This window comes from Lepidochelys kempii, chromosome 14, assembly GCF_965140265.1.
Source record: "Lepidochelys kempii isolate rLepKem1 chromosome 14, rLepKem1.hap2, whole genome shotgun sequence".
NCBI lineage: Eukaryota > Metazoa > Chordata > Testudines > Cheloniidae > Lepidochelys > Lepidochelys kempii.
The window spans coordinates 481,128-504,126 of NC_133269.1; the positions used below are offsets into that span (position 1 = coordinate 481,128).

The 22,999-nt window shown below is 48.7% G+C and overlaps 1 protein-coding gene across 8 annotated transcripts; it reads right to left on the reverse strand.

Moving 5' to 3' along the window:
- Positions 1-211: 211 nt before the first annotated feature.
- LRRC45 (leucine rich repeat containing 45) lies at positions 212-22,971 on the reverse strand. Of its 8 annotated transcripts, none has more exons than XM_073310665.1 (19): positions 22,833-22,971; positions 19,617-19,941; positions 18,716-18,844; positions 17,515-17,576; positions 15,647-15,717; positions 15,129-15,307; positions 13,785-13,913; positions 13,076-13,188; positions 12,425-12,483; positions 12,241-12,318; positions 7,533-7,668; positions 7,178-7,255; positions 6,860-6,971; positions 6,614-6,684; positions 4,358-4,450; positions 3,541-3,633; positions 2,292-2,465; positions 2,074-2,221; positions 212-1,508 (listed from the first exon to the last, which is right to left on the reverse strand). In XM_073310665.1, the coding sequence occupies exons 2-19, from the start codon at positions 19,846-19,848 to the stop codon at positions 1,312-1,314; spliced, it is 2,154 nt and encodes a 717-aa protein (XP_073166766.1). In that variant the 5' UTR covers positions 19,849-19,941; positions 22,833-22,971; the 3' UTR covers positions 212-1,311. The 8 variants fall into 8 exon arrangements, with proteins under 8 accessions (XP_073166766.1, XP_073166765.1, XP_073166762.1 ...); XM_073310664.1 differs by lacking the exon at positions 22,833-22,971 and adding an exon at positions 22,424-22,825; XM_073310661.1 differs by lacking the exon at positions 22,833-22,971 and adding an exon at positions 22,316-22,825.
- Positions 22,972-22,999: the final 28 nt, after the last annotated feature.

Consider the following 22,999-nt stretch of genomic DNA (forward strand, 5'->3'; position numbering starts at 1 on the left):
CCTGGGGGTTTAATTCCAGGCCCCTTCTGTTTTTAGCTGTGCTCTAAATCTCTAACCTCTAGATGCCCTCAGCTAGTTCTCCATACAGCTGCCCCCTGTTTATTGGCCAGCCCCAGAGGGTCTCCCTGCAGGAAGCACATTACAGAGATCAACACAACAGTTAAGAACAAACATTAGAGTTCCCAAATTTGTTAAAGCATGCAACCAATGATTGCTCAGTATTATAACAAAATGCAAAAGCTCTTTATTTTAAAATAAACCCTGCAAAACAAAGCATGAAAACAAATCAACCCCTAGACCCAGAGAGAAGGACACATACTTCACTTTCATCTTCATTTTAAAAATGTGCATTAAAATTAATATAAAATCATTCACCATCTCCTACACATTATTTTCTGAAATACTATAGCAATGGAAAGAACAACTCACACCCTCTTCACCAGTTCAAAGCCAAGGAAATAGGCACTGCACAGCTCAGGGACCTTCTGGAGCCAGGAGTTCATTCTTTGCAGCTTGTCACTTTAGTAGGATCCACTGTGACTCCCCCACCATGTGGAACTAAATGCTGTTCTCTGCCACTGTCTTGTTAAAGAGGCCCCAGTTTAGGACAGTGGTTTATACTGAGCAAGGACAGGATCTTCCCTACTTTTCAGTATCAACTAGGACTGTAGGGGCTTCAGCCATAGCTAACAATTCATTATCCAGCCTGGTTCTGCAGTCACCTGCCAGCATAGCTGATTTTATTTATTACAAGTATGTCTGTGTCACCCATTACCGTAGTATCTGTGCTCACTGTACTTTGCCTAGAGTGACACAGATGGCTCCCAAGCATGGGATCTGTTTTTGACAGTTCCCCTGTCGAGCGGTGACAAGACTTTCTTTGTGAACAGCCATAGCATCCAAATTAGTGCTGCAGGCGGACACCTCTCTCCCAGGCTCCTACAACATGGTTAGTATCAGTGTGTGGGGCAGATACAGATAGACTTACGTTGTGTGACAGGACATAAAAACTGTTTTCAAAGGCTGTTACAGGTTCTACTGTGGACAGAGTCTAACACGGTGAAGTGGGAGAACTCAGTCCTGGCTATCCCTAACCCCAGCCTTGGCTAGTTGCTTTCTTCAGACTTCATTGCTGTCAGCAGCAGAATTTCTGAATGGCCTGAGGGATTCTGTGTCTGTGACCCCCTTGTGCTTCCGAGAGGAGTAACACCACTCTCCTGAGAAACCAGGCCTGCTCCGGAAGAAGGAGCTGCACACAGATCACGCCCCCCTATTCCTGACAGCAGGCACCTGGGATTCCTTCGGACATGCTCATTTCCTAGGGCTGAGGGCTCCAAGGGCAGAGCCCTGCACATAGGCCATGATGGCGTTCTGCAGGAAACTAGCTCGTTGGGCCTCCTCTTCCCTCATCCTGGAGATCTCAGCCTCTTTCATCCTCAGCTTTTCCTGGAGAGTAGAGATTTCACTCTCTTTATCCAGCAGGGCCTCTCGGTGGTTACTTGATAACACTGGGCAGAAAGAACCATGTTAGCATAGGGAGTGGGTGTGTCCTTTGGCTCAGGGGGTCAGTACCAGGGAATAACCTGCTGTAGTGGGAGTATGCCTGTGGAGGCAGAGTGGTGACACACACACACCGCACAGACTGCTGGAGGCCTTTACCTCTAGCTTTATCTAGTGGGCCCAACAAGACACTGATGGGGCATTTGTGTGCAGATGTGGTATCATGCTCATAGGACTGAGGGTCAAGAGACCTTGGTTCTATCCCCCCCCGCTGTGTGAACTTGAGCACGGCATTTCACTTCTGAGCCTCAGCCTCCCATCTGTAAAATGGGGATAAGAATCCTGAGACACTTCCAGAGGCTCCTGTGCAGTTTAATTCATCGCTATCTGTAGAGCAACTGGAAGGCAGGAAAGAAATATGAGGTGGTATCGTCAAGGGTAACAGCAGGTACCATTCGGCCCCAGACTCTCTAGACCATGGAGCGGGACTAGAGATGACATGACACCTCATACTACTCCCTGCAGTCTGTAAGAGAGATGCTGTATATAACCCCCAACCCCCACGTCCATCACCTTTCAATTGCCTCTCCAGGGCAGCAATCTTCTCTTTCAGCCCTTCCTGTGCTGTCCTTTCAGCCTGCAGGTGTCCAATCTGCTCCTGCAGCTCAACTCTCACTTTGTTCACCTCAGCCACCTTCTCCTGCTCCTTGCCACTCAGGTCCTAGCATACACAGGACATGAGAGACCAGCAACCTCAGCATACAGTTCTGCATCAATTACTGCCCTAGTACCTGCTGTAGTTCCTCCATGCGCCTCTTGAGCCCTTCGGTTTGCAGGGTCATCTGGCCGACCTTGGCCTGTGCCTCTCCCACTGCCTGCTTCTGCTGAAGGCAGTAGTTCTGAGCTTCATCACGTGACTGTGTCATCAGCCGTAGCTTCTCTTCCAAGTGATCCAGGCGCTGTTGCTGTAAAACACAAGCACGTAGCTTCTCGGCCTCCTGTAAGAGGATTCTCCCCAGCCCAGGGTCACGAGCAGTGACTGGCCTAGCAAGTGTTTGGATGGGAAGCAGAAATTATGCAGTGTGTGGTGGCAGGGAGTCACCAAGGGACACGCCTCTCTTGAATTGAACAGGGGCCAGTGCCTCTTTCTGATGATGGAGACAATGATCTGGTGGAAGGGCTGCCTTTTGGAGGAGTTGTAAAAGCAAGGCCCTAACCACCCACTGAAGATCCCAATGGGCATTTCACGGGGTAGGACCGTTAACACCAGAGTCCTGGACGAGCCCCAGTTCTGGTATTTACATCCAATAGCCTGGGTTCATTTCAGTTTGACACAGCATTCTTCTTCACTTCCTGTCCTAAATGGCTGGGCAGCATTGCTGTATCTGATTATTCAGCTGCTGCATCCCACCTCAGACATCACAGCACTTATGCAGTGGTGAAGTGTGAGGGGGTGTGTGTGTATTTATAAGCTCATAAAGCATTTTAGCTTGGGATGTAAGGTGCTAGAAGAGGTCTGGATCCTGAGGAAGACTTCTGTGCCACACAAGGGGCACCTCACCCTGCATGCTGGTCTCACTGTGGTTTCCACGGGTTTCAAGTCTAGAAAGTAACATTTCTTGTCCAACAACAATAGCCATACAAGAAAAATTCTACCGAGCCTAGAGAACTGCAGCAGCACATGAAGCCTGCAGAAACATAGCAGCGGAGGGATCCACTTGTCTGCCAGGACCTTGAGCATAAGCAGTTAGAATGACACCCTACTACACCATAACCACTAATTCTGTATGTAATGAGTTGGAAGGCGCTGGGCTGTTGGGGACAGGGGTGAGGGTTTTGAGACAACTTGGTATGGAAAGTGCTGATATAGCTTGATGCAGACATCTCAGGGTAACTCCCCCTCATGACTCAGTCAATAATTAGGATAACAAGACCAAGAAGAACAAGTTACTGAACAGATATTGGAGAAAGACACATGCTGGAAAGATAAATCTGCTCCCACCTCCACCGACAGGCCCAGCAGCTGGGTCACGGTCTTACCTCTTCCAGCCTGGCCTGGCCCCGGACTTTGATTAACTCCTCCTCTGCCTGACCTCGCTCAGCAAATGCCGCTGCTTTGACTCGGCTCAGCTCCTATCACAAACACACACAACACACACATTCCAGCCGTGATATCATGCAGCTTCAGGCCACAGATGGGACAGGGCTAAAAGTGATGCAGCCACATCCTTTCCCTTAGGGGCAGGGAGCAAAAGGCATCCCCCACCCTGAGGCTGCCTGGGTCAGTCATTTGATTCACAGATCAAGCTTCAGGTGCAGGTGGGAATGCACCAGACACATTGTTCCAGGGCCAGGGAGCTACAGCCAGGAGGGGCACGGGGGTTGAAAAACCTGATAGTCAAATCAAAATGAAAATAGGATATTTGATATAAAATCTGTGTCCCTTCTCTCTGTCTCCTAAGGAAGCCCTTCCCCTGAGGTGCTGTTCTCCATGGGCCTTAGCCCATAGGCAAATACATCACTGCTGTAGGCAACGTTTAATTCCCGACTGCGTGCCCAAGCCCTGCTATCTTACCTAGTTTCTGATCCAGGACTCTGTTTGACCTCACGCCACCACTATCCAGTAGAAAGAGTTTTTGTTTAAATGGGATATCAAATGAACAGATGCCTCAGTTCCCTTGTCTTCTCATCTCTGCCCCAGCCCCCACGCCCCACAACACAGTGAGTGTCACAGCCCAGCAGTGGCAAATTTTGTAGAAGCCCCTTGTTAAAATATTGGCAGCACATTCCTGCCACTGCAACTCCACGACAACCAATGACTCCCAGACACACATGCACCCGGACCACTCGCTCTCACCTCTTCCAGCCCAATCCGGGTGGCTTCCAGCCTCTGGATTCTCTCCTGCATGGAATGCTCACTTGCCTCCATGTGATGTGTCATGTGATCCACCTGCAAAGCAGCAGGAGCCATTCCAGTGGGTTTCTGGCACCTTGTTATTCCTGAGATACAGCAGTCACCCAGCACTGAGAATAGCACACTCCTCTCTAGCCAGCTACTGGCAAGAGCAAACAAAGCTTCCTCCTTTCCCAACACCACTCTTCTGTGAGGCTCAAACAAAACTGAGCAGCAATGCCTTTAATAGGAAGCCATAGCTTTGCATACAAATTCCCCCACATTTCTGGAGAAAGGGAGTTGGAGTCAACTCCCAGAAGCTCAGACCACCCTGTAGTTTGGTCCTGGACTGGAGCCAAACACCGGGAAAGGCCCAGGCTCCAGTTGGGATATGGGATGAGGTCTTCCTGAAACAGATCTCTCATGAGATTTACACACACACCCAAGAACAATTTGGAAGGTTTTAGTTTTGAGAGACCCAAATTCAATCCAGATCTGATCACAGCCTCCTCATCACTGCCTGTGCCAGTGGAGAATCAGTCCCCAAATCCCAGGGAGGAACTGCTAATAGAGCTGGGACTCTAAGCACCCTGTATTCGCACCATACACACTACTGCAATAATCTTGGTCCAAAATATATTTTGTGAAGCATCATTTGAAAATAAATAACTCACTAGTCAATATCATGGTAAAATATATGTAGCAACATTATACATAAAGTTATGAATTCCCCCTGTATGATGTTACTTGTTCAAAACCAGATAGCCCTGCCAGGGCCAAAGTTGTTAAACAGGCCTACCCTAAACAAAGCAAGGTGTGCTTACCTCAGTTTACATATAGGTAGTAAACAGAACCTTCACGACAGCATGGGGTGGGAGGAGAGATTGGTAAAAATGCGAATTGTTTGGTTTCCTGCAAACACGAGCAGGATTTTAAAACAAAACAAAACCAACAACAAAACATGGGGCCTCCTTCACCACCAGACTGCAAGCTGCATGTCACTTCCTCACCATTTAAATAAACTTTACTTTGAGGAGTAACCTTCAGAAGAATCCATTACAAAGGTTCACTGGACTATAAAAGAAAGGGGCAGAAAATTCTTCTCTCTTTCACCCAAGAAGATAAAGAAATCAGCATCTTTGGACTTCTGGAAGAGATCCTGACTGAGAAGGTCAGCCACTGAGGAAGACTGTGGGCGAGAAAAGCTTCTTGAACAATGCCTCAAACCAAACCTTGCTAGATTCAGTTTTAGGCTTGTAGATGTGTATTTTCACTTTTATTTTCTTGTAACCATTTCTAACTTTATCTCTTACACTTGAACTCACTTAAAATCCTGTCTTCTTTTGTTAATAAACTTGTTTTACGATTACTCTAAGCCAGCTGTGTTTGTACTACAGTGAAAGTGAACTTTGGGTAATTTGACAAGCTGGTGGGTTTGATCTCCTTAAAGGAGCAAACAGATCTTATTATTCCTCTGAATGTTGCAGGAGAGGGGTGGACATTTCAGAGCACACAGGTCTGGGGAAGTTCAGGACTGGGGGTGATGTTGGGGTCACCTGCTAACATTAAACAAGTCTGATAAAGACAAAAGCATGTCTGTGATAACTGCAGGCAGGCTGTTCGATTCAAAATGGTTGAATCAGAGCTCCACAGCACACAGAAGACCAAATGCATGCTGGCTGTGTGCATGTCCCAGACAGGGAGCCACAAGTAGCAGAAACATTTTGAGGCACTCAGGTTATATATAATGCAACAGTGATACAACCTCTCACTGGTGTGAACTGCACCTAGAACATGACAAGAGCCGAGCACTGATCATTGGCCCTGAATTGCACAAATGCGTGTTTGAGACATTTTGTTGTTTGCTCCAGCAAAATATCTTTTTCAGGATAAAAATGACGACGCCACGAGTTCACAGTTACTGCCCTCTGGAGACAGGATCAAAGGACAAATCTCTTTGACACCCCAGCACACTCCTGAGGGCTGCAGAACTTTGCTGGATGGCCTAGCAGCAGGGTGCCCTGCAATTTCTCCTGCCAGGCTCAGGCCTCAGGCTGACTGGAAAGAGTTTCTATTTTTATAAATGGCCTTTTGTTCCCATGGATGAGCCAGAGGCTGCTGGATCCTCACCTGACATCAACAAACAGTCCCAGTAACTAAACCAAAGGGGTCAGTAGCCCAGAGGCCAGTGGGGAGACTTGGTTCAGTTGCTGCTCTTACCTCTTTCAGTCGAAGGGATTCCATATCTTCCAGGCCCTGTTTAAATCTCTTCTTCTCCATTTCAAGGCGTTCTGGAGGTTAAAAGGGAGCGGATTATCAACCAAGGTTTCCCCCTGGTACTCCACACCTTCCCTTCACATTACATGTCTCACTACAAATCTTTATGCTCGGACTCCAGGGTCTGGCTCCCTAATAACTCAATTCTCTGACTCCCCCCAGGCCTGGCTGCCCAGCTCCTCCACTCACCCTCTGCCTGCGCGACTCGCAGTTTCAGCTCTGCTGTTGTGTTTATCAAATCTTGCTTCACCTGGAACAGCTGGTCCTGCTGGGCTTTGCACCTTCTCTCTAGCTCATCCACCTGAATGGAAATTACCACCATGAAGTGAAGACAAACAGAGCTTCTGCTTCCACTAGCACTGGGATGGGTGGCTGGCTGTGCATGGCCACTAGGCAGTGGGAGCACAGGAAAGGGTCTGGAAACCTTCACACACTTAGCAAAGTGAAAAGTATGTTGGGAATTCCCTATCCCCATCCCATGTTTCAGCCTAGGCTTGGCTCTCCTACCTGGTTTCTTAAAAGCAGGTTTTTCTCATTGGCAGCAGATAGATGCTGGAGAAGGCTTGTTTCCCGATCAGAAGCTTCCTGCAAACGGAGCCCAGGATTAGGAAACCCCATCCCAGACCTCCTGAGGCCCCACACCGCCATCCAATACCACTTCAAAATAACCCAAGTGCCCAACACCATCACTTTCTCCCACCCACAGTACAGATCATTCTCCACAGTCACTACTCTGTCCTTCACCGTTCACAGCAGTTCATATACGGAACCACCTGACTTCTCATCCCATCCAGCATCCCCGGATACCCCAAACCAGAATGCCACCCACAATCTAATATTGACCAGCCCCCATCCAGCCCACCTGTTTTTGCTGCCGGAGCTCCTTCAATTGGCACTCGGTCATGCTGGCTTGCTCCTGCTTTGTGGCACTCAGAAGCTCTCCCAGGTTGTGCACTTTCTGCTCAGACAGAGCTAATGCAGCTTCAGTCATCTGCAGCCTACACAACAGAAGGCACAGATGAGATTTTAATCTTTGTCCTCCCAAAAATATATCATAGTCCCAGTGAATTCTCTACACTGGACAGTACAGGATATGCAGCAAGACACAACCTCACAGCAACATAGGAAGAGCCAGAGGATCAGCTTGGGGTCCTCCCAGCTCCATCTCTTGTCTCAGACAATGGTCAGCACCAGCTGCTTCAGAGGAAGGAGCAAGAAACTCTGGAATTTGCAATTACAGAATAACTTGCTCATTGGGGCAGTTCCTTCCTACCCCTCATCAGTTAGTGGTTAGCTCAGATCTTGAAGCACAAGGACTTGTATCCCCTAATGTATCTGTATCACGTCTAATGTTACTCATTATCCAGAGATACTGGATCCTTTTTCACAAAAAGAAAAGGAGGACTTGTGGCACCTTAGAGATTAACCAATTTATTTGAGCATAAGCTTTCGTGAGCTACAGCTCACTTCATCGGATGCATCGGGTGCCACTAGTACTCCTTTTCTTTCTGCGAATACAGACTAACACGGCTGCTACTCTAAAACCTCGATCCTTTTTGGAATCCTACTAAGCTCCTGGCTGCAATGAAAACTTGTGGCAAGAATTTGAGCAGACTAATTTTATATTGTGTAAGAGAAAGTTACTCACCTTGCAGTAACTGAAGTTCTTCGAGATGTGTGTCCCTGTGGGTGCTCTACTCTAGGTGATGGTGAGTCCTGGCGGCGTTGATTGGAGATCTTTGGTAGCAGTGCCTGGTCGGGACGCATGTGTTCAGCTGGTGTCTCAGTCTCGTTAGAATCTGCCTGAGTGTGTGCATCCTGCGCCCCCCTCAGTTCCTTCTCTACCATGGAGAAATCATATTAGTACTCCAAAGTAGAGGGGAGAGGGCAGGGAGTGGAGCACCCACAGGGACACACATCTAGAAGAACTTCCTTTACTGCAAGGTGAGTAACTTCCCCTTCTTCTTCGAGTGCTGTCCCTGTGGGTGCTCCACTCTAGGTGAATGTGTAGCAGTACCCACTATGGTCGGCAGGACTTTAGAGATGCGGCAGTGAGTACTGTAGAGAGTACTGTATGGCCTACTATGGTGTCTGCCATGGTATCCTGCGTGATAGCATAGTGTTTGGCAAACGTGTGTTCAGATGACCATGTAGCTGCTTTACAGATGTCAGGAATGGGTATATTATGTAGGAAGGCAATGGATGTCGACATGGCTCGAGTGGAATGAGTTTGAATGCCTTTGGGTGGCTGAATATTTTGGATGCGGTAACAGGATCTGATGCAGTCAAAGATCCACTTGGACAGGCATTGCCTAGAGATAGCCATACCTTTCGATCTTTCGGTAATGGAGACAAAGAGTTGTGGGGACTTACAAAATGGTATAGTCCTGTCTAAATAAAAGGCAATTGCTCGCCTGACGTCGAGAGCATGCAGAGTTGCCTCGTGAGGAGTCTTGTGAGGTTTGGGATAGAAAGTAGGTAAGTATATCGGTTGGTTAAGGTTGAAGGTGGACATCACCTTACGGAGAAATTTAGGATGTGGTGTCAGGGTGACTTTGTCTTTGGAGAAGATGGTGTAGGGAGGATAGGCCATCAGGGTGCTTATTTCTCCTACTCTCCTTGCTGATGTTATTGCAACTAAGAAAGCCACCTTCATGGACATATGAAGAAGAGAGGAGGTAGCCAAGGGCTCGAATGGAGGTTTCATGAGACCGCAAAGAACAAGGTTAAGATTCCATGTAGCTGCCGTTGGATAAATTTCCGGGTAGAGATTTTGTAGGCCCGTGATAAATCACTTTATGATGGGGTGGGTAAAGACTGAGTAGCCTTCTAACAAGTCACGGAAGATGGTAAGTGCCACCAGGTGTACTTTGATGGAGCTGAGCAAGAGTCGATCCTGTTTCAATTTTAGAAGGTAGTCTAGGATGTTAGGGAGGGTTACTGTATGGGGGTGTTAGGTGATTATATGAGCAACAGAGCACCAGAAGGAGAAACGTTTCCACTTCTGCAGGCATATCAGTGAAGATAGCCAAGTCAGGTGGGGAGAGCGGCTGTTCGAAGAGTGAGCCCTGTATATCCAGGAGCGGGGAATTAGGCTCAGGTGCCACTGAGAGGTCACATTGACTGAGAAACTGCTGCTTCTGCTCCCAAGGCTGCGTGGAGCATGATCTGTGCTCAGGCGCATCACTGAGTCTGAGTTTTTCCGGTCTCGCGGGTCACTTGGAGGTGCCCTGCAGGGGGTCCACTGCTGGTGCCGGAGCGGCAGGCAGGCTCGGTGCTGACGTTCTTCCCAGCACCGGGGCAGAGCACTGTCGGCACCGCGTCTGTGTTTGGTGCCAAGTGGACCGGTGCCGAGGAGACTTTCCTGGTACGGGAGATCGGGTCCCTGCCTCTGTGCTCCGCGGAAGCTGCGGCTGAGGTGTTGTGACAGCCTTCTGCGCCTGCCTTCTGCGCTGTCAATACAGAGGGCAAGGATCTCGCAGGACACCCTTTACCCTTGTTAAAGTCTCTCCTCAGAGACTGTTGCGCTTCTTGCGTCTGCTCCTGAGAGGGTGAAACCACGCTCCCAATTGGTTCCGATCTGGCCAGGAAATGTGAAGGAGAGGGTTTCCCAGTCTCCGAAGGCGGCTGCAGAGATCTTTCCATTAATAGCATTTTAAGCCGCAGATCCCTGTCGCAACGAGCCCTGGTCTTGAGGCTCGTACAGTGGAGGCACGTTGTGGGGACGTGTGTTTCGCCGAGGCACTTTGCCGAGCGTGAGTGCCCATCAGACCTTGGCATGGAGTCCTGACAGGAAACACACTTTTTAAATCCTGAAGGCCGGGCATTATGAATTAGAAATGGCAGGGGAGAGTGTCTCAGCGGGAGACAAACCTGAGGCGAAAAAGTTAATTTTTTTTTTTTTTAAAACTAAGCAACTAAACTATGTAACTATTCTAAAGGAAGGGAAACAACTGGGATGTTACTAACAACTATTCCTATGTTCTTTGCAACTGTTTCTTAGAGAGACCAGGGAAGAGAATCAGCACTGCCGCGAGTCCCGTCTTCAGCCGAGGATGGTTGAGAAGGAACCGAGGGGGGCGTGGGACGCGCACGCTCAGGCAGATTCTAACGAGACTGCGAGACACCAGCTGAGCGCATGCATCCTGACCAGGCACTGCTACCGAAGATCTCCAATCAACGGTGCTGGGACACACTGTCACTTAGAATGGAGCACCCACAGGGGCAGCACTCGAAGAACAAAATATTTATCATCAGTTATAAATTTGTTGCCTTTCAATTTTGCTCTTGTAAAAAAGGCTGAATAGAAGCATCTGATTGTGATCGCTGAGCTGTTTACAGGACACTTAGAGAACTTTTTTCTTCAGTTGTTACAGTTAATTTATATACCAATAAGGGGCCTGAGTAGCTCCACTTATTCCTTCAATGTCCTGCACCATATATTGCATTTCTCAACAGTGAATTTCATGTACCCACTCACCTAGGTTGTTGGGTCCCTCTTCACTGTCTGTGACAATCATACCTCGCCACACCCCTGCTCTGCTGGCAGAAGTCTGTAGTATAGAACTGGCCTTAAACACACACAGCAAATGGGCCAACTCCCTCCCACTCTGCAAAGACAGACTGCTTGTCCTCAACCCCTGGACAGCCTAGCCCATGTCCTCTCCTCCATACCAGCCCTGCACAGCCCATCTCTTGCCTCCTGCCAGCTCTGCATGGCCGAGCTTCCCATCTACTTAACCACTCAACAGTGATACCAGCTCTTGCAGCTCGTTTCTCAGCTTCTCCCACTAATGCACAGAATGTCCGTATTGTATCCATCTGTCAGGCCACAACCCACCCTCCCTCAAAACCCTGTACAAGATCCACTTCCACAGAGATCAATGCTGATGGGAAATTGCCAATTGACAGCAGTGAGGCAGGCGGCCAGTGGGGTTCACTGACATGATTGTTGGATTCCCCCATCACTTCGATAGCTGAGAGTTCAGCTGATATTGACTTAAGTTTTGGGCTTATTTGTTTTTATGGTTTCTTCACGTGGGAAGCAAGTCTGATCCCTGATTTGCAAGTGTAGTTGTTGTTGGGGGGAGGGCTTCAGGCACAGGCTTTACAATGTGCTCGCTTTTCCTGTGAGACCTCACATGCCACTCCTCAAAAGTGGACACAGCCACATGGCACAGACCTCTCCATCTAGGTCTGTCCAATGCAACAAGTTCCCAGGTGCCCTGGAAACTGACATGATTAGTGTCCATTTATCTCTCCAGCCTGCAAACTGCTGGGAGCCCATCCCCACAATGGGCTGCCTTGTCACTGTCCCCCTTGACCCACTCCTAAGCCCACCTGCTTGTCTGCTACTTCTTCTAGCGTGCAAGCTCTTTGGGGCAGTCACTGTTTACTACATTTGTGCAGCACGCAGTACAATGGGCCCTGATCCTTATTCAGACCTTTAGATGCTAACAAAATACCAACTGAAATAGTGAGCCAGGTACTCCCTCCTCTCTCCATATCTCTGATCAATACAGCCTACTTCTCATACAACGGAATAACTGGGCAGATTCTTTCCTCCATACTTGGCTTTTAGTGAATTCATGACAGACTGCCGCTCATTCAGGGCTTCCTGTAACTGGCCAACTCGTGCTGCTGATGTCCTGAATTGGGAAAAGAAAAACATTAACATCCCATTCCATCTCAGACTTCCCTCTGAGAACCTGATCTTTCCCCCTATGCGAGGAGGGAGCCAAGAGATTCACTGACCTGCTGCTCCTAGTTATTTCTTCTCTCTGTTTATCAATAGTGTCCATCAAATCCAGGAACTGAGAATGAGACAAACATCAGTCACACTGTGAACTGCATAAGTTTGTGGCATTTAGACCTGCCTCTCCCTACCCTCCCTTTGGGACCGCATGGGGAGCAGCACCAGCTGATCTACTGGAAGAAGCCAAACTGGTGATCTGATGGGTGTCACCACCTGGCTTGACTAGGATCATTGATCAAAGCTAGTGTTCTGTCTCAGAGACTTTGTACCACAGGGAGAGAGAGGATGTGGAAATCACATGTATTAACAATTTCATAAACTGGTAAGTACTGAACTGTCCCAGTAAGAGAAAGAACAGGATGAATGGAAATGAAACCACTGAAATTCTTTGGCTCCCAAAGACAAGTGTGTCAACCAGAGGATGTTTCCAATGCATCTAATCTACCTACTGGTGGATCTGCTCCCAAGGGCAACCCAGCCCCAATCTGCTGTATGCCTACTGCAAGTATGAACGCAGCACGTCAGTATGTGCAAGTGGCTCCTTGGGCCAGGATTCCTGGTACTGTGCTACTTTACAAAGACAATTCGCAGAAAAGCCAGCGTCCATGGCTGCCACATTCAAGCTGCTGAAGCATTAGGAGGCCACTCACCTGCTTAGCCTTCTCCTCCTTCAGACTAAACACCTCCTTACTGAGCACGCGTGTCCGGCTGTGGTTCTCAGCGAGAATGGTCTGGCGATCCTGGTTATGATCCATGGCTTGTTCTGACACAGAGAGAACTAGAGTAGATATGCACATTTCCATAGCAATAGAGCAGTGAGAGGTTCTACAGCAGGATGATACCCAGACCCCTGTGGGCTCCCCATGGACCCCCTTTAGGGAGACTGTTCCCACAATATGGGTGCAATGGATAGAATGAAGGAAGTGTTCTGTGTTAAAGAAATAGCCTCCAAAACCCACAGTAACGCAGCTCAGTGGAAACTGCTTTTGGCAACTTCCAAACTGTACCACAGCCACTACGGAACAATACAAAGCCCCACTGAAGGGGGAGCCCTTCCCTGTTTACATGACACTCCAAGATTGCACTCAATCAAACCCAACCATCTCCTCCCCTAGCTGGTCTCTGCAGGGCAGAACTGGAAAAATTCCAACATATCTCCCCTTAGCACAGTACAGCTCCCTGCAGTACCCAAGTTCAGCACAGCTCCTTCCTTACCAGTAGGCAGGGCCCTAAATGGCTCCTGTCATGGACTGGGAGACATGGGGCTCCTCTGAGATAGCAGCAGCCCCATCACCATCCATATCCCTGTGGTGAGAAGAAGAATGCACACATCTTGCTCACACAACATTGGCCACATACCCACAGCCTTTAGGATGTCACTGGGGACGTTGTTCCCAGCCAGCTCCAGCCTCCTCAAGGTCTTGTTGCTGTGCAGACAGCTCAGTAATGCTCGGCCCCCCAGGAGCCCAATGTTATTCCAACGCAAATCTAGAGAGGCAACAAACCATCACCCTGGCAACTGCACCAGCACCATCAGGCCATATTGAATATATTCCTCACACATGGCACCCCTGCACAGTGGGTCAGCTCCCTCCAAGAGCCTCAGCATAAAGCCACCAGTTGGTGTGGTTCACCCATCTGAGAGTGATGGAATGAGAAAGTGATGGCCAGTGCAAACATATAGCAAATGCAACTTCATCTACCCTCTCAGCATCCTGCAGAAGGACCTGCAATAAACGCTGCACACACTGCTAAATCTGCGCAAGTCTGCGCATTCTAGCCAGACAAGCCTGCAGGATGTTCCCATCACGTCATTACTCAACAAACCCAACTTCCTTAGAGAGGCTGCCCAGCCCAGAAGCTTGCTTCTAGTCTGAAAGAAAAGAAACTCCCTGCAGAGAGACAACACAGCAGCAGCCTCTGCCCAGTTAGGGAGGGGAAGGGAAATTCTATCAAGGCGTCTATTTGAGGTAGCAGGGCATCTGCACAAAAAAACCTCAGGGCCTGGAATGAGATGCATGAGTCTCAAACGAACAGGACAGTCATAAGCTGGGGGGATGGCTCTTCTCATCAACCCCAAGGGTGGTGCTTCTGCACCAGGTACCCACATTTAGACTCTGTGCTTCCACTCCAGAGTTTCTGGTTAGCCCCTGCTTATCTAAGTCATGAAATCTCTAGCGGCTGCCAGGGCTGCCACTGACATAGAGTCTCTGAACAGCTCTGGAGTGACTGGAAATGGGTAGGCAGTGCCACAGGCAATGTTCCCTCTAATTTTTCCCATGCATGTGCAGAATGAATTTTATGTGCCCCAATATTTTATGTGCCCCAATTTATGTGCTCCATATTGGGGCACATAACAAAATTCATGCAGTGGGGCCAAGGGGTTTGGAGTGTGGGAGGGGGGCTCTTGGCTGGGGCATAGGAATGGAGTGCAGGAGGGTGGAGCCAGGGGTGAGGGGCTCAGGGCTGGGGCAAAGGGTTGGGATGTGGGGGATGAGGGCTCCGGGTGGGGGTGTGGGCTCTGGGGTGGGGCCGGGGATGAGAGGTTTGGGGTTCATGCTGCATCTCTCCCCGCTTCAGCCGCAAGCCCGTGCACAGGGCTTAACAGGCAGCTGCGTGAGACTGCGCAGCTTAGAGGGAGCTTAGGCCACAGGTACTACCTGAAAGTGGTAACGAGTCCTGAGGAAGGGGAGTTGCTCTTACCCAGCTCCCGTAGGCTGGAATTGCATTTCAGAGCCAAGGCCAGCTCTCCTGCCCCCTGGTGGTTAATCTGGTTATTGCGCAGATCCAGCCACTGGAGGAAGCGGTTGGCTCCTAGTCCCTGGCAGAAGAGGGAAAAGCCCTCCTCCCACATTCCCAGGCTGTTCCACTCCAAGGTGAGGCTGAGGGGAAAGTTAAACAGGAGTCACAGGTTAATCTACATCCCTAGGAACAAGGAACAGCAAGAGGCTGAAGGGGCTGCCTCAGCTTAGCTCCTGTGGGGACCCAATCACAGGCCCACCCTAGCCAACAAAGACCAGACTCCAAAGAGAAGGGAAAAAGAAAAGGAGTACTTGTGGCACCTTAGAGACTAACAAATTTATTTGAGCATAAGCTTTCATGAGCTAGGCTCTCAAGTGTCCACCCCCGCTCTGGTCCAGCAGAGAAGGAAGCCCCCAACCCTCACACCCACTCACCCAGTACAGAGTGGACAGACGGGTGGAAGTGACTTTACACCTCACCTTCTGATGGATTTGTTCTGCCTCAGGAGTTTCCCCAAAGCCTCAGCACCCAGAGCTCGCAGGTTATTCCCCTGAAACAAATACCGCAGGTGAGTGGCTTACTGTGTCCCGTTTCATCGCGCCTGATACACAGGGTGGTGCCAAGGCCGAGTTGTGGTTATGATTTATCACATGTGGGTAACACTGGTCCCATGCACACTGCCCACTAAACCCGGGCTCTCCAGCCCCCGTGTGGAATGCACAAATCCTGCCGGTGACAGTGCCAAATAGAAACAATGCTGCCTGGCCTTACTGTGCTGGGAAACACTTTCCACATGGGGGAGCCAAATACCTCCCATATGGAAACTGTGGTGTCATTTACCTGTGATAAGAAGGTAGCCTCAGACTCTTGGCATCTTGTGGCCATTTCGACTTTTCACCAGGAAGGGCTCATCTGACAGCAGAGCAAGGCACGATGGATGGGTTTGGGAACTAACTCAGAATGATACCATGTCCTAGCAGAAGGCTGTCTTTATGTTTTGTTTTTGTTTTTTTAAATAAATCTTTTGTTAACACTGTCCCCTGAGGACCTGTGGGAAGTGTGAACTATCCAGGGGCTCCAGATCCCACTGTTCTGCACACACACACACACACACCCCATAACTCAAGCTTGGTTGTCAGTGTTGCAATGCGTATGTGTAGGTAGTACTCAATCAGAACCCAGATTCTGCTTTGCTAGTATTTTTTAAACACAAATTTGGGCTGTATACATAAAGGCAACATATGATAGACCCAGGGCAGATAGTCCTTTTCACATGCAATTCTGGTATAATAATGTGTTCAGTTCTCCATATCATGTTAATAGAAAGATATTGATAAATTGGAGGGACTTCACAGAAGAGCAATTCAGATAACCAGGGGACTCCCTCACTGATGTTGAAACATTAAAAGACTTAAATATGTCTAGCTTGACCAAGCAGTAGCTAAGAGGGAGACACACAGCAATAATTGCCCATGAGTAAGTAAAGATGGGCTAGTCTCTATGAGAAAGTTGAACCAGCTGTAGGCAGTGTCTACATGATGAGCACCAGAGCTATAGTGCCACAGGGCACACACTTTCTGCACTGATGGAAGGGTTTCTTCGTCAGTGTAGTTAATCCACCTCCCACGCAGCAGTTGCTAGGTCAACAGAAGAATTTGCATCTACACTGAGGATTAGGTCAATTTAACTATAGTGCTGAGCGGTGTGAATTTCCACTCCCCTGAGCAACATACTAGGTGATCTAAATTTTAAGTTTCAGAGTGGTAGCCGTGTTAGTCTGAATTTTAAGTGTAGATCAGAGTGTAGTTAATGTGGGACTTTAAAGAGATTTAGTTAAACTGGTGCAAAAGGCTATGTGGACACACTTCGGATTAAAACAGATGTCATTCATAGTCAATTAGCAATAGTTTTAAAGTAAACTGAACTAAGTCATTATTAAACCAAAATAAACGTGTCCACAGGAGTTTGCACCAGTTTAAATGAATCAGTTTAAAAAACAATTTTATATTAAAAGTATGCAATTTCTGCATGTAGACAAGGCCTTAGCAACGGATTACTAGGAAAACCTTCCCGCCCGTGAGTTCTACCAAGCAGTCTCCCCAAGAGGAGAGCTGTGAGTCCCATCACATGAGGCAATTACAATGGACAGGACACCGCATTAGGACATGTGTGACAGGGAACAACTCTGCACTGGTCCCTTCTGTTGGTGGCCAGCATGGGACCATCGGGTCTTTCCATCCTAAATTCCCATGAGATCTGCACCTCTGTGCCCTCCTCAGTTGCTTTCTCGGTGTTGAAGGCCAAGTCTTGTGCTAAGAGTTGCTCAAGTAAAGTCAAATAAAGTCACCTTCAAGTCCAAAGATTTTACTACGGTGTTGGAGCAAAGTCCATTCAGCAGATGTCTGACCCCTGTAAAAGAAAAAAGAAGGTGATTTATATTTCACACAGGACTTCAACCCTCTCGTGCACCTGAACATGAGGTGTCAGTAAACACCTCTTGACCCTGGCACCCCCAGTCAAGGAGAGGTAGCAACAGGGAGAAACTATTTCATTGACAAGTAACTTGAGTGCTGCTGGAAAATGCCAACCTGACCTGGAGACCTCTCTTTACACACAGACCAGCTAGAGCCCGGGTAGAGGCTTCTCACAAGCCCCGCCAGTATGGTCACATCCTTGGTCTGGAGAACCCTCTTCTAAGAGTGAGGGGGGACTTCAGACTCTATGGCTTATTCAGCCCTTGGTCTCTGCTGATAGGGTGGTTTGTGTGATGTAGACGCTTCTCCTCTAGGATTTGGACAGAGATCTCACACAGCATTTGGCTGCTACTGACTTGGCCCACACTGAAAATAGTGATCTGTTCATTCCCTCCGGGGCACCTGGCATTGGCCACTGTTGGAAGACAGGATACTGGGCTAGATGGACCTTTGGTCTGACCCAGTATGGCCGCTCTTATGTATGCTCTTATGGAGAGGGTAAAGGCTCCAAGTCTCTTTTCCAGTCCCCTGAGCCACCAGAAAGTAAATTCAGCATCTGCAGCTGCCAACAATTCCTCTTGCTGCTATAGGGCTAATTTCCAGCTTGGGTAGATGTACACTTGCTAGCTTTGATCAACTTAGCATACTAAAAATATTAGCAAAGCTGCAGCAGCACTGGTGGCAGCGCAGGATAGCTGCCCGAGTCCAGCCCTCTCAGAGAACTTAGGTATGAACTCAGGTGGCTAGTCCAAGCCGCTACCCATGTGGCCCCAATTACGGTGCTATTTTTAGCACACAAGCTCCATCAAACTTACCTCATGTATGTCTACGTGAGCTGGAAATTACACCACCAGCTGCAGTGTAAACATGCCGTATGAGTGGAAATGTATGACAGACAAGTCCTCCCAGGCAGAGGGAATGTGCTTCTGGCATATGCAGCAGGGCACCAAGGTTAATCACCAAAGCACACAATCAGTTTCAAACAACCCTGTGGCCTCATTAGTCCAGCACAGCTAGAGTCACACCTCATGTTCCAAATGCAAACAGCTTCCTCCCACCACCCCCTAATCCTACCTCTTACTAACGTGCGCTCCTGAAGATCTCTGATCATGCTGTGCTCTACAGGGACAACGCAGTGGCAGAAACCCAGTTTTAGACTGTTAAGTGGTTGAGGCAGAGTATTCTCCGTGGTGAGTCCCCTTTCTGCAGAAACCAGAAAGCTGAGCCCAAGCCTGACTGTACAGATCTATATTTAAGACATACTTTTCTGATAAAGCCTTTGCCTAACATCAACACCCACAAAAATTAAAATCCCTGCATATGCATTCATACACCTTGCAATGAGGGATTGGAGAATAAAAATATTGTTTGAGATTTGAAAGTTCCATCCTAATTGTGTTCAGCATGTCCACTTAACTTTCACTAAGCATGAAAGCAGTGCAAGGAGTTTCTGGGGCTCAGATCTTTTATTCATGCTCACAAAATAGTTTGTATGTGGTCCCAGTAAGCGTCTCAGGCCCAGGTCCTGAACAGAACAAGACCCACCACCCACCTTGGCATCACTGGTTGAAACATATGAAGGAGTTTTGCTTTTGTGATAAGATTAGTTAAATAAGAATATATATCAGCTTTCAAAGCTCAAACAACTTGGTGAGGTAAAAAAGTAAAAAATGCAAACAGAACGTGTGGGTTCATCTGGGCTTAGATAATATTCTCTCGGAGACAGATTAGTTCATAGGAGTAAATGTAAGGCCAGGAGATTCAAACATACAAATTCCTATTAGCAAGAATCCTGGATCTAATTCCCTGTGCGTGGGGCTGCAGTTTTGCCCACAAGCACACATTTATTCACTCTTCAAAGCAACTCCCTTAAGATTAAGAATTTGACTTTCAGCGTGAGCCTGACTCCCAGATCTCATGGTTCAGAGGCATAGCACACATGCAAGTCTCTCAGTGTGGGCAAAGAGAGTCCCACCTTCTTCATTCAGCATGCAGTCACTCAGCATGATCTCCGTAAACAGGATCTCGTCCTGTAAAAGCTTCCCTAGAACTCTGCATGTGTCCACAGAAAGACTCTGGGTGGCAAAATCCAAGCGGCTTGGTCCTGGCCCCTCCCGGAGCTCATGTAGCTGCTGTAGGACTGTCTCCTGTGGCTGAGCACCACTCTCCTTACATAACTGAACATAGGCCTTTCGGAACTCTTCCATTGCCACAGCAGGTGCTAATGTCACTCCCTTCCTGTCCTCTGCATGACGAAGGACCAAGCTGGCCTCAGAGAAGAGCAGGGAATGCAGGAAAACCTGGTGGACAGGAAAGGCTTTACTGTGAAAGGCAAGAAGCAGTTATCTCTGGACTATCGTGCATGGTTCTAAGGTCTCTCATAAGCAGGACTGATACAAATAGTGCTCAGAGCCAGAACCAGAGCCATCCCCACCCTATAAACACCCACTTGGAGCCTTGCAAGACACCAGTCCCAACTCCACCCTCCCAGGATAGGGAGAAACTCACTACAGCCTCTTCTCATATACCCGTTGACTGTTACTGGGATACAGCCCCAACCCCTTACAACAGCCACCCCCTACACCCTGTAACTAGGAAGAGTAGAGCATGCTGGGGATTGTAGTTCTGCTCTTCCCCTCTTTTTCCCCCTCCCTCCCTGCCCCAGTAACCAGGGGAGGAGGGCATGCTGGGAGATATAGTACAGAGCCAAATTTAGAATGTTACATGGTGCAGTCCCATCTCAGTAGAGATAGTGTCTCCTGCTGCAGAGGCCCCACTGCTCCTCCCATAACATCAGTGTATGGCCAACCTCAAAAGATCAAAAATCATGACACAGACTAAAAAATAATTTTTTAAATCTTTTGATTTAACTCCCTGCAACTCCTCTCCAGTGTGTAAGTGAGAATTTCAAGTTGAAAAGTCAATGCTTAATTGTACACAAAAATGCTCACCTCTCCCAGGTTGCTCTGATGTAGAGGCCCCTTGCCCTTTCTTCACCCTTAAAACTAGGTAACTCCCCAGTCCCCACTGCATATTATTCTTGATTGTCCCCAGACTCATTTCCTACCTTCCCCCTACATTTCCCTTTTCAGCCTTCCTCCCTCCTCTGCCCCCTCTCATATTTTCCTGCCATCCTGCTGTAACCTCACCTTCAGACACAAAAAATCATTGTTATTTTAGAATATACTGTACAAGGACTATAAAATGGAACCGAACAAAGACCACCAAAGAAAAACAGAGCATTCTCCCTATGGATCAGGTTTTCAAATGATTTTTCAGTGAAGATTTATGTGAACTGCAACACATGTCTTTACATCAACCACCTTGCTAATTGTTGGAAAACGATCACCCAAGCAGAGCTTTCTACATCTCAGTACAGTGTTTATATTTTCAATCTTAAATATTATTTTTAAATAACTAATTCATTCACATTTAAAGCATATAAACAATAATTTTAAATAGTTTTCTTTGTATAATTTTAACTACAGAAATGTTATCCAGTGATTACAATAAATTATTTACTTTTAAAATCTCATAATTGTCCAAATAGCTACAAATAATATATTTTTATTTTAATTACTCTTCCCTCTCACTGCACCAGGACTTCTCCTCTGCTGGGGACCCAGAAGCACTTCCCCCAACTATCCCCACCCCCACCTCCTGCTGCCTCAGGAAGTGCAGCTGCTGGTCCCAGGCAAAGCAGTACTGAAGGGGCGGAGGAGGAGTCAGAGAACAGCTCTGTCTGGGGCAAAGGAGAAGACCACTGCCCCAGAAGCTCTGTTGCAGGCTCCAGGACCCTGCTTGAGCCAGGCAGCAGCTGTTCCCCAGCTCTTCCCTCTCACTACCCCAGGACCCAGTCCTCATCTGTAGGGCCAATCCATACAGGAAGGAAGGGCTCAGTGGCAAGGTACATCTGTGTCATCTTTCACAGAGCTCTGGCTGTTTTTCCAGCCCTGAAAAATCAAGGGAATGGAGGGGCTTCTTACTCCATTAGTAGAGTTCCTCCTGCAAGGACCACAGTCCTGTGATTCACAATTAATTTGCAAGAGTAGCAATAGTGTTATATTCATGTGGCAACCACAGCAATTGCTCATATGGTGAAGCCCCAGCAAGAAAAAAATTATGTATTATTAACTCTGACACAATACATGTTTTGGTCTTTGGCAGGAAGTTAGTTGCCCTGTCTCTTTTAGCTCTGATTTCACCTCCCCGTGCAGCTGTTCCAATTGCTCACCTAGAAACATAAAGAACCAGTGCCCAGTGACCAGCGAGTGTTAGAGGAACCACAGCTTGGGAACTTCTGATGCTGAGCATCCATCAAGCCTTAGCCTGCAAATCTCACACAGGAGCAGAACAGCCACAAACCCCAAAGCAAGGCAGGTGCTTAGCAAAACCCCAAGAAAGATGAACCCAACAAAGCCTATCACCACAGCACCACACATGCCCAACACCTACCTTCTGGACTCTTCAGGACAGTGATTTCCTGGAAGCCAACTATCCTGATATCCAGATACACAGGGCTTGGGCTGAGCCAACCCTCTGCCAAGACGCCATCTTTACTCTGCAGAGTGTCTGCCTTTTTTTTTTTTTTTTAATTCTGTCAAACGTGAACGGAGCGTAAACTGACGCAGCAACAGCTGCCTCAGGCCTGCTCTACACATACAGATCTCGTACCATTTTAATGATGTAGATTGGGGGCGGCGGGCGGCATTTTTCCTTTACTGAAATAGTTAGACGGGTGAAACCCCTAATGTGGCTGTCGCCTCACTCTTATAAAAGTACCTGATGCTCGGACAGTTTATCCCCCTCACATGTGGGAACTCGGCGCACCGGCCTAAGGACTCGCACGCCGCCGCTGTCAGGGCAGCCGCCCGAAGGGCGCCGTATCCCGGTAACGGCACTGGCAGAATTAAAGCGGTGCCGCTTGAGTGCGTGTGGACGAGGCCTGCCGCGGTGGGCAGAGAGCCGGACACCGCAGCTCTGAGGTGCGTTAACGGTCCCTGTCCACCTCCGAGGCGCGGCCTCAGTTCCCGCCCGCGCGCGCGACGCCGCCGCTGCGGTCACTGCTCTGCACGGCGGGGGAGGGGCTCGGGTGCCGCCAGGCCACAAACAGACCGGGGGAGGGGCAGCCCGGCCCGCAAACGCCTTCCCGCGCCAGCCTCGCGCTCCCCGCCCCGGCGCGGCTACCGACCTCGGGCTCTTTCCGGGTGTCCCGTGGGCGGGGCTTAACCTGTGGGCGGGGCTAAGAGGAGCCCGCCGACGGCTTCGTCCCGCGCGTGGAAACGGCCTCCCCCATTGGCCCCCGTTCCCGCCCTGCGGCCCCGCCCGACGGCCCAGGGCGAGGCAGCGCGAACCACG